Consider the following 12,058-nt stretch of genomic DNA (forward strand, 5'->3'; position numbering starts at 1 on the left):
CAAACATGCGGGGCCTAGAGCATGGCGCTGGAGCACCTAGGATACTCGATCGAGTACCGAATGCGTCTGAGCACCCCTATGCTTCATTGAGTATTGAGCAGTGGCATGAACGTTCATTTATCACTACTCTTTAGCACACTGGCAGACAGAGACAGAAGATTGGCCTTTTTAATTCCAATAGTCCATCATAATGCACAATTTCACCTGCATGGAGGCAGGTAGAAACGGGCCCTCTTAACACTTGGGCCCCTGTGTAGCTACACAGGTTGAACCAATATGTCTGCCCATGCTTAAGCCCTTATCTCTAACGGTCATTAATCTGCCTATTATGCCACCGATGTACGTGGGTGAGATGTGTCTGAGGAATGTGAACACGGATCTCTGTATAAGCAATAGCAGACGGCATCACTCGCTAACTTGAGCTTCTATTCCTGATGAGCTGCACGTGAGTATTCCAGAAGGATGATGCAGTGATGAATTCAACAGGTTTTATTTACAGTACCTTGATGAGGTGAGGTGAGATATCAGGGAAGATGAAGGAATGAAGATGAGGTAGAAGTTAAAACTGCAGGGTAAAGCTGATACTAGAAGCACAAAGTTAGAGGTAACAAGAGAATCCTTTCTCCAGTCCTTGAAGGATGTGTTGTCCAAGATGGCACTGACCACAAGAAGGAAGTGAGACAAAGATAGGAGGATTTGCAGACAGAATGGTGCTATTGGTAAAGCACAGTACAGTAATAATACATGAAGAACATAATATAACAACAGTCAGTAGATGGTAGCAAAGTAATAACAAACACAATAGATGATCATGTAATGGCTGAAAGACTTTGTAAAAGATTAGCTAACAACACACTGCCCTTCTCCACATTCCAGTGCATTCAAGCTGATTGGCCTCACATCTGCTAGCCATTAGGATTTTCCTTAAGTACCTACTTTCATAGGAAGGGTTCAGTTGCATAGGGGGTCATGTGAAGGTAACTCTTTAGATTGCAAGCTCTTCATTCGATATGGGACTTCTTATAGCTTTGCAATCATATCTATAGCAGGGTGTAATACAAAAATGTTCATAAGATATGAATACTTTTTCGTGGAACTGTTTGTAACACCACAGAAAACACAGTGATAACTTTCTGAGTACAGATAATGTAGTTGAGTAAAGGTAATATAGTAGATGTTACCCACAGTCATTCTTGGACTGGCCCACAGGAAAACAGGAGAATCCTCCGGTGGGCCTCTGTGCAAGAGTATGAGCATTATGATCAGTGCTTGGCACTATATACAGGCTGGGCCATTTATATGGATAGACCTAAATAAAATGGGAATGTTTGGTGATATCAACGTCATGTTTGTGGCACATTAGTATATGGTAGGGGGAAACGTTTCAAGATGTGTTTTGACCATGGCGGCCATTTTTAAGTAGGCCATTTTAGATCAAACTTTATTTTTTCCAATGGGAAGAGGGTCATGTGACACATCAAACTTATTGAGAATTTCACAAGAAAAACAACGGTGTGCTTGGTTTTAACATAACTTTATTCTTTCATGAGTTATTTACAAGTTTATGACCACTTATAAAATGTGTTCAAAGTGCTGCCCATTGTGTTGGATTGTCAATGCAACCCTCTTCTCCCACTCTTGACACACTGATAGCAACACTGCAGAAGAAATGCTAGTCTAAGGGGGTCATATTTAGTGTTGAGCATTCCGATACCGCAAGTATCGGGTATCGGCCGATACTTGCGGGTATCGGAATTCCGATACAGAGATCCGATACTTTTGTGGTATCGGGAATCGGTATCGGGATTAATATCAATGTGTAAAAGAAAGAATTAAAATAAAAAATAGGGATATACTCACCTCTCCGACGCAGCCTGGACTTTACCGCCGTAACCGGGAGCTGTTGTGTTGTGAACTATACTTTTGGGCTCCCTCTTGTGGTCACTCGCGGTATGGCTCTTGGATTCTCTTTCCTCAGTTTGGTAGTCACCTGTTCGTTAAGTCTCTGGGTGTTTCTATTTAAACTTCCTGGAATCTTAGTCCAGTGCCTGGCATCCATGTAATCAGTCCTAGTCTGTTGCTCCTTTCTGCTGGTCCTGATTTTGCAACATAAGCTAAGTCCTGCTTTCTTGTTTTTTTTTGTTGTTTGTATTATTCTGTTTTTTGTCCAGCTTGTTCATAATGTGATTCCTGATTTTGCTGGAAGCTCTTAGGGGGCTGATATTCTCCCCCCATACCGTTAGTCGGTAGGGGGGTTCTTGGGTATTCAGCGTGGATATTTTTGCAGGGTTTTTCGCTGACCACATAAGTCCGCTCTTCTATATTTCTGCTATTATTTAGTGGGCCTCTCTTTGCTGAATCTAGTTCATACCTACGTTTGTCCTTTCCTCTTACCTCACCGTTATTATTTGTTGGGGGCTTGTATCTACTTTGGGGTATTTCTCTGGAGGCAAGCGAGGTCTGTATTTCCTCTGAAAGGGTTAGTTAGATCTCCGGCTGGCGCGAGACGTCTAGAACCAACGTAGGCACGTTCCCCGGCTGCTATTATTTGTGGGCTAGGATCAGGTATGTGGTCAGCTCAGTTACCACCTCCCTAAGAGCTAGTTTTTATGTTTGCAGACTTTGCTTAAGACCCTGAGATCATTTTGCCATTAGGATCATAACAGAATGCCAGGTCACCGAATAGTTAATGCATTGCAGAAGTGGGATTAAAAGAAAAGAAAGAAGTTCTGAGTTTTTTTTTTTTTTTTTTCTTCCTCCCCTTTACCTCTGAGTGGCTTGAAACTCTGCTGCAGACATGAATTTGCAAACCTTGATTACTAGTGTGGATCAGCTTGCTGCTCGTGTGCAGGGCATTCAGGATTTTGTAATTGGCAGTCCTATGTCAGAACCTAAGATTCCTATTCCTCAGCTGTTCTCTGGAGATCGATTTAAATTTAGGAATTTTAGGAATAATTGTAAATTGTTTCTATCTTTGAGACCTCGTTCGTCTGGAGACTCAGCTCAGCAGGTTAAAATTGTTATCTCCTTCTTGCGGGGCGACCCTCAGGATTGGGCTTTCTCATTGGCGCCAGGAGATCCGGCATTGGCGAATATTGATGCGTTTTTTCTGGCGCTCGGATTGCTTTATGAGGAACCCAATCTTGAAATTCAGGCAGAGAAGGCTTTGCTGGCTATTTCTCAGGGCCAGGATGAAGCCGAAGTGTATTGCCAAAAATTTCGTAAATGGTCCGTGCTTACTCAGTGGAATGAGTGTGCTCTGGCTGCAAATTTCAGAAATGGCCTTTCTGAGACCATTAAGAATGTGATGGTGGGCTTTCCCATTCCTACAGGTCTAAATGATTCTATGACGCTGGCCATTCAGATTGATCGGCGTTTGCGGGAGCGCAAATCCGTTCAACCTTTGGCGGTGTTGTCTGAACAGACACCTGATTTAATGCAATGTGATAGAGTTCAGACTAGAGCTGAACAGCAAAATCATAGACGTCAGAATGGGTTGTGTTTTTATTGTGGTGATTCTACACATGTTAAATCAGCATGCTCTAAACACCTAACAAAGTTTGTTAGTCCTGTCGCCGTTGGTAACTTGCAGCCTAAATTTATTTTGTCTGTGACTTTAATTTGCTCATTGTCTTCTTACCCTGTTATGGCGTTTGTGGATTCAGGCGCTGCCCTGAGTCTTATGGACTTGTCGTTTGCCAGGCGCTGTGGTTTTGTCCTGGAGCCTTAAGAAAATCCTATTCCTCTTAGAGGAATTGATGCTACGCCATTGGCAGAGAATAAACCGCAGTATTGGACACAAGTGACCATGTGCATGACTCCTGAACATCGGGAGGTGATTCGTTTTCTTGTTCTGCATAAAATGCATGATTTGGTCGTTTTGGGTCTGCCATGGTTGCAGGCTCATAATCCTGTTCTGGATTGGAGGGCTATGTCTGTGTCAAGTTGGGGTTGTCAGGGAATTCATTGCGATTCCCCGCTGGTGTCTATTGCTTCCTCTACTCCTTCAGAAGTTCCTGAGTTTTTGCTTGACTATCAGGATGTGTTCAGTGAGTCCAAGGCCAGTGCTCTTCCTCCTCATAGGGACTGTGACTGCGCTATAGATTTGATTCCTGGTAGCAAGTTTCCTAAGGGACGATTATTTAATCTGTCGGTACCTGAGCATGCTGCGATGCGGTCTTATATAAAGGAGTCTTTGGAGAAAGGACATATTCGTCCATCCTCTTCCCCTCTTGGTGCGGGATTCTTTTTTGTGGCCAAGAAAGACGGATCTTTGAGACCTTGTATAGACTATCGGCTTCTGAATAAAATCACGGTTAAATTTCAGTACCCTCTGCCACTATTGTCGGACTTGTTTGCCCGGATTAAGGGTGCCTGTTGGTTCACCAAGATAGATCTTCGTGGTGCGTACAACCTTGTGCGCATTAGGCAGGGAGATGAATGGAAAACTGCATTTAATACGCCCGAAGGTCATTTTGAGTACTTGGTGATGCCTTTTGGGCTTTCTAATGCCCCCTCAGTGTTTCAATCCTTTATGCATGACATTTTCCGGAAGTATCTAGATAAATTTATGATCGTTTATCTGGATGATATTCTGGTTTTCTCGGATGATTGGGATTCTCATGTAAAGCAGGACAGGATGGTGTTTCAGGTTTTGAGTGATAATGCTTTGTTTGTGAAGGGCTCAAAGTGTCTCTGTGGAGTGCAGAAGGTTCCCTTTTTGGGTTTTATCTTTTCCCCTTCTGCTGTGGAGATGGACCCAGTCAAGGTCCGAGCTATTCATGATTGGACTCAACCCACGTCTGTTAAGAGTCTTCAGAAGTTCTTGGGTTTTGCTAACTTCTACCGTCGTTTTATCGCTAACTTCTCTAGTGTTGTTAAACCTTTGACGGATATGACCAAGAAAGGTTCTGATGTTGCTAATTGGGCTCCTGCAGCCGTGGAGGCCTTCCAGGAGCTGAAGCGCCGGTTTACTTCGGCGCCTGTTTTGTGCCAGCCTGATGTCTCACTTCTCTTTCAGGTGGAAGTGGATGCTTCTGAGATTGGTGCAGGAGCTGTTTTGTCGCAGAGAGGCTCTGGTTGCTCTATGATGAAACCATGTGCTTTCTTTTCTAGGAAGTTTTCGCCTGCTGAGCGGAATTATGATGTTGGTAATCGGGAGTTGTTGGCCATGAAGTGGGCATTTGAGGAGTGGCGTCATTGGCTCGAGGGAGCTAGGCATCGTGTGGTGGTCTTGACTGATCACAAAAACCTGATGTATCTCGAGTCTGCTAAACGCCTGAATCCTAGACAGGCTCGTTGGTCATTGTTTTTCTCCCGTTTTGACTTTGTGGTCTCATACCTCTAAACAGCAAAAGCACAAAAAGAGGATTCAAAGATCCTCCATAAATAGAAAATACAGCAAAACAGGGCAGAGATGCTTACCTGCCTAGGCCACCAAACAAATGCACTCTCAGGATGCAGTGGACCCATGTGGTAGAAAAAACACAGGTGCAGCACAACCGATGAAGCAGCCACTCACAACCTACCACATTAATGGAGGGGGTGGCTGCTTGGCACATTGCTGCACATAAAAGACTTGTATGCGGCGCTGTTCACACAATGGAGATGCACAGCATCCAGGCAGGCCTAGTAGTGACACCCTTCTATTAGATCAGGCGGGCCTGCCCAGCGCTATCCAAATGCACCCCATGTGAACAGACACCACAGTTTACAAGACAAAAATGGGCCCAACTGCACCCTGGAAAAAAAGTGCAAAAAACACATAAAAAAATAATTCTATGCGAGGTATTGGTTAATATTTTGGCCAAAATACAGAAGCTCATGACCCGCGTCAAGGGTCCCCACGCTCATGAGTCCTAACTCTAAACAGCAAAAGCACAAAAAGAGGATTCAAAGATCCTCCAAAAATAGAAAATACAGCAAAACAGGGCAGAGATGCTTACCTGCCTAGGCCACCAAACAAATGCACTCTCAGGATGCAGTGGACCCATGTGGTAGAAAAAACACAGGTGCAGCATAACCGATGAAGCAGCCACTCACAACCTACCACATTAATGGAGGGGGTGGCTGCTTGGCACATTGCTGCACATAAAAGACTTGTATGCGGCGCTGTTCACACAATGGAGATGCACAGCATCCAGGCAGGCCTAGTAGTGACACCCTTCTATTAGATCAGGCGGGCCTGCCCAGCGCTATCCAAATGCACCCCATGTGAACAGACACCACAGTTTACAAGACATGACGCGGGTCATGAGCTACCGTATTTTGGCCAAAATATTAACCAATACCTCACATAGAATTATTTTTTTTATGTGTTTTTTGCACTTTTTTTCCAGGGTGCAGTTGGGCCCATTTTTGTCTTGTAAACTGTGGTGTCTGTTCACATGGGGTGCATTTGGATAGCGCTGGGCAGGCCCGCCTGATCTAATTGAAGGGTGTCACTACTAGGCCTGCCTGGATGCTGTGCATCTCCATTGTGTGAACAGCGCCGCATACAAGTCTTTTATGTGCAGCAATGTGCCAAGCAGCCACCCCCTCCATTAATGTGGTAGGTTGTGAGTGGCTGCTTCATCGGTTATGCTGCACCTGTGTTTTTTCTACCACATGGGTCCACTGCATCCTGAGAGTGCATTTGTTTGGTGGTCTCATACCTGCCTGGTTCGAAAAATGTGAAGGCGGATGCTCTCTCTAGGAGCTTTGTGCCTGATTCTCCTGGAGTCTCAGAGCCGGCTGGTATTCTTAAAGAGGGAGTGATTTTGTCGGCCATATCTCCTGATTTGCGATGTATGTTGCAGAGATTTCAGGCTGGTAGACCTGACTCTTGTCCACCTGATAGACTGTTTGTTCCTGATAAATGGACCAGGAGAGTTATTTCCGAGGTTCATTCCTCAGTGTTGGCGGGGCATCCTGGGATTTTTGGTACCAGAGATTTGGTGGCTAGGTCCTTTTGGTGGCCTTCCTTGTCACGGGATGTGCGTGCTTTTGTGCAGTCCTGTGGGACTTGTGCTCGGGCTAAGCCTTGCTGTTCTCGTGCCAGTGGGTTGCTTTTGCCCTTGCCCGTCCCGAAGAGGCCTTGGACACACATTTCCATGGATTTCATTTCAGATCTTCCAGTGTCTCAGGGAATGTCTGTTATCTGGGTGGTGTGTGATCGTTTTTCCAAGATGGTCCATTTGGTGCCCTTGCCTAAGTTGCCTTCCTCTTCCGATCTGGTTCCTTTGTTTTTTCAGAATGTGGTTCGTTTGCACGGCATTCCTGAGAATATCGTGTCTGACAGAGGATCCCAGTTTGTGTCCAGATTCTGGCGATCTTTTTGTGCTAAGATGGGCATTGATCTGTCGTTCTCGTCTGCCTTTCATCCTCAGACTAATGGCCAAACGGAGCGAACTAATCAGACGCTGGAGGCTTATTTGAGATGTTTTGTTTCTGCGGATCAAGATGATTGGGTGACCTTCTTGCCATTGGCTGAGTTGCCCTCAATAATCGGTCTAGTTCCGCCACCTTGGTTTCGCCATTTTTCTGCAACTCTGGTTTTCATCCTCGGTTCTCCTCGAGTCATGTTGAGCCTTCTGACTGTCCTGGGGTGGATTCTGTGGTTGATAGGTTGCAGCGGACTTGGAATCATGTGGTGGACAACTTGAAGTTGTCACAGGAGAAGGCCCAGCGTTTTGCCAACCGCCACCGCGGTGTGGGTCCCCGACTTCGTGTTGGGGATTTGGTTTGGTTGTCTTCTCGGTTTGTCCCTCTGAAGGTTTCCTCTCCTAAGTTTAAGCCTCGCTTTATTGGTCCTTATAGAATTTTGGAGGTCCTTAATCCGGTCTCTTTTCGCTTGGATCTTCCTGCGTCGTTTGCCATTCACAATGTGTTCCATAGGTCTTTGTTGCGGCGGTACATTGTGCCTGTGGTCCCTGCTGTTGACCCTCCTGCTCCGGTCTTGGTTGAGGGCGAGTTGGAGTATGTGGTGGAGAAGATCTTAGAATTTCATCTCTCTAGACGGAGGCTTCAGTATCTGGTCAAATGGAAGGGCTATGGTCAGGAGGATAATTCCTGGGTGGTCGCCTCTGATGTTCATGCGGCCGATTTGGTTCGTGCTTTTCACGCTGCCCATCCTGATCGCCCTGGTGGTCGTGGTGAGGGTTCGGTGACCCCTCCTTAAAGGGGGGGTACTGTTGTGAACTATACTTTTGGGCTCCCTCTTGTGGTCACTCGCGGTATGGCTCTTGGATTCTCTTTCCTCAGTTTGGTAGTCACCTGTTCGTTAAGTCTCTGAGTGTTTCTATTTAAACTTCCTGGAATCTTAGTCCAGTGCCTGGCATCCATGTAATCAGTCCTAGTCTGTTGCTCTTTTCTGCTGGTCCTGATTTTGCAACATAAGCTAAGTCCTGCTTTCTTGTTTTTTTTTGTTGTTTGTATTATTCTGTTTTTTGTCCAGCTTGTTCATAATGTGATTCCTGATTTTGCTGGAAGCTCTTGGGGTGCTGATATTCTCCTCCCATACCGTTAGTCTGTACGGTGGTTCTTGGGTATTCAGCGTGGATATCTTTGCAGGGTTTTTCGCTGACCACATAAGTCCGCTTTTCTATATTTCTGCTATTATTTAGTGGGCCTCTCTTTGCTGAATCTAGTTCATACCTACGTTTGTCCTTTCCTCTTACCTCACCGTTATTATTTGTTGGGGGCTTGTATCTACTTTGGGGCATTTCTCTGGAGGCAAACGAGGTCTGTATTTCCTCTGAAAGGGTTAGTTAGATCTCCGGCTGGCGCGAGACGTCTAGAACCAATGTAGGCACGTTCCCCGGCTGCTATTATTTGTGGGCTAGGATCAGGTATGTGGTCAGCTCAGTTACCACCTCCCTAAGAGCTAGTTTTTATGTTTGCAGACTTTGCTTAAGACCCTGAGATCCTTTTGCCATTAGGATCACAACACTGTTGTACCTAAGAATGCACGCTTGAAGGGCCTTAGATGACGTCACGGCGCTCTGATTGGTCCGTAGTGGTCGCGTGACCGCTACGCGACCAATCACAAAGCCGTGACGTCACCTAAGGTCTTTCAAGCGCTTGAAAGACCTTAGGTGATGTCACGGCTTTGTGATTGGTCGCGTTGATCTTGGATCTTGTTTTTAATTCTATTGCGTGCTGATGTTTCATCCTTACACTATATTATTGGAAGTGAATAAAGTTATGGATTTTTCACTACATCGTTGAGCTGGATCTCCTTCCTTTTACAGTTCATATTATACATTTCATAAAACACAACAGGCACCAACTGGTGATATTAACTTGCAGCTTTATCTTGTACACTTCATTTACGGCTTTGTCTCACAGACACTAAACATGCTGGACCTCACTCCGTTCAGTTGCCGTGGGAGACCACACAGTTCATAGACTATCACAAGCACCAACAGTCAATGGTACCTTATGGGAGCTCCTGCTCCACCTGCTGACTCCTCGTCAGTCCTCTCTCCTAGGGAAACTGCCTTTACGGGGTTCACCAACTTGCCTGACCAGCACACATCAGTCAGTCCAGAGCCACCGAAGGACGATAGCTTCCCCAACACAGACCATCCAGAACCATAGTCTTATTGTGTGCTATTCAGGACGTCCATCCCACATGGGACCGTCCAACACACTGGCATGTGCTCTTCAGGATTCCTGCTCCCAGGAAATCTAACACAGGTTGTGCTCTTCAGGAAGCCTACTCCCAGGAAATCCAACACAGGAACCACACAAGAAAGACCCATGTGACCCACACCCTGGTCATATTATATACCATTAACCACTCCCCTGGGAGGGAGTGTAAGGGTGTGTGGCTAGTTTGTCCCGCCCATCTCACATAACTAGCCTAGTAAGTCTCCCTTCATAACTATACAAACTCTTGAGAGACTACAGGTCCCAGAACAACAACATTGCATCATACTTACCACGCAGACTCCCTCTGCAACACATATCGGCCATTCACAACACTGCCAGTCACTGTTTCACCACCATTATAACAACAGATATACCTCCATGCATATCCCAAGGAGCACACACAGCGCCCCCTAGCTGCTACAGGGGTCACTGCATCACACCCTGTACAATGAAGAGAGCATAATAAATACCAAATGAGCCAAAATGCCAGGCACAACCTCTCCTGAAAATCGGGTGGCTGATGATTAAAACTTGGTCATCAACATTATAATCTTGAAGAACATAAAAAATAATATTTAACTTGAGTGTTTGTTTTTGTAGGGTCCTACCTTAAATAGGAAGATGATGAATATCACAGGCACTAATCCATCGCTCCTGACCCTCAACTTTGGTCCAATGACTGAAATAAAATATCTCTACAGCGTGATAACGTTGCTTGGTTTCCTCATTATTGTAGTCTGCAACAGTGTGATCATCTCCATCGTGACCTTGCATAAGAGTCTCCAGGAGCCCATGTACATCTTCATATCTGTACTATGTATTAATGGACTCTATGGGAGCAGCTCCTTCTACCCAAATTTATTTGTGAACTTAATTAGCAAAACACAAACCATTTCCTACACGGGTTGTCTAGTTCAGGCCTTTGCCATTCACACCTACATGGGTGTAGAACTGACCATCCTGACAGTCATGGCGTATGATCGATACTTGAGCATCTGCCACCCCTTGAGATACACCACAATCATGTCCTTGCCTATGGTTCTGAAGCTCATCTTTGGGGCTTGGTTGATCAATATCTGTACATTTACCACTCACATTGTATTGACCATTAGGCTCCCGCTATGCGACTCTTCTATCCTGAAGATCCACTGTGATAACTGGTCAGTAGTGAGGTTATCCTGCATTGACACAACGGACAACAATATCTTTGGGCTATGTTTCAGCATAGTGGCCTTAGTTGTGTTGCCAGTACTAATCTTAATTTCTTACATTGAGATTCTAAAAGTCTGTATCAGGGCCTCTAAGGACTTCCGATCCAAGTCTCTACAGACCTGCACTCCACACTTTGTGACCATCACTAACTTTGTCATCAATGTGTTTTTTGAGATCTTGCTCCATCGCTTCAGTCCCACCAACCTCTCCTATGAGCTGAGAACAGTAATGTCATTGCAGTACCTTGTAATTCCACCAATTCTTAACCCTCTGATCTATGGATGGAAAACCAGGGAAATAAGAGTGAAGTTGACGAAACTTCTGTCCTCAAAACAGAACACCTTAACCCATTTCTGACCTCGGACGGGATGGTACGTCTGAGGTCAGATCCCCTGCTTTGATGTGGGCTCCGGCGGTGAGCCCACATCAAAGCCACGACATGTCAGCTGTTTTGAACAGGTGACATGTGCACGCAATAGCGGCGAGTGGACTCACGATCCACCCGCCGCTATTAACTAGTTAAATGCGTCAGGATAGTAACCATAGACGCCCTTGAGCCCTCTATGGTTACTGATGCCGGCTTGCTGTGAGCACCACCCTGTGGTCGGCGCTCATAGCAAGCCTGTAATTAAGCTACATAGGAGCGATCTGATGATCGCTGCTATGTAGCAGAGCCGATCAGGCTATGCCAGCTTCTAGTCTCCCATGGAGGCTATTGAAGCATGCCAAAAGTAAAAAAAATTGTTTAAAAAAATATGAAATAAATAAAAAAATATAAAGTTTAAATCACCCCCCTTTCACCCCATTCAAAATAAAACAATAAAAATCAAATCAAATATACACATATTTGGTATCGACGCATTCAGAATCACCCGATTTATCAATAAAACAAAGGATTAACCTGATCGCTAAACGGCGTAGCGAGAAAAAAATTCAAAACCCCAAAATTACATTTTTTTGGTCGCTGCAACATTGCATTAAAATGCAATAACGGGCGATCAAAAGAATGTATCTGCACCAAAATGGTATCACTAAAAAGATCAGCTCAGCACACAAAAAATAAGCCCTCACCCGACCCCAGATCACGAAAAATAGAGACACTACGGGTATCGGAAAATGGCGCAATTTTTTTTTTTTTTTAGCAAAGTTTGGAATTTTTTTTCACCACATAGATAAAAAATAACCTAGACATCTTTGGTGTCTATGAACTCAT

At 45.0% G+C, this 12,058-nt stretch overlaps 1 protein-coding gene across 1 annotated transcript; it reads left to right on the forward strand.

The window, feature by feature from the left end:
* The first annotated feature begins 10,254 nt into the window (after nucleotides 1-10,254).
* LOC143817831 (olfactory receptor 52D1-like) lies at nucleotides 10,255-11,202 on the forward strand. The gene has a single exon (XM_077299296.1). It carries the CDS (start codon nucleotides 10,255-10,257, stop codon nucleotides 11,200-11,202), a length of 948 nt encoding a protein of 315 aa, XP_077155411.1.
* The last annotated feature ends 856 nt before the right edge of the window (nucleotides 11,203-12,058 follow it).

The sequence above is a fragment of the Ranitomeya variabilis genome, chromosome 3, assembly GCF_051348905.1.
Source record: "Ranitomeya variabilis isolate aRanVar5 chromosome 3, aRanVar5.hap1, whole genome shotgun sequence".
Classification (NCBI taxonomy): domain Eukaryota; kingdom Metazoa; phylum Chordata; class Amphibia; order Anura; family Dendrobatidae; genus Ranitomeya; species Ranitomeya variabilis.

What these genes read in the sequence shown, in the direction of transcription:
- LOC143817831 (XM_077299296.1), top strand. Translation starts at nt 10,255, where the DNA reads ATGATGAATATCACAGGCACTAATCCATCGCTCCTGACCCTCAACTTT.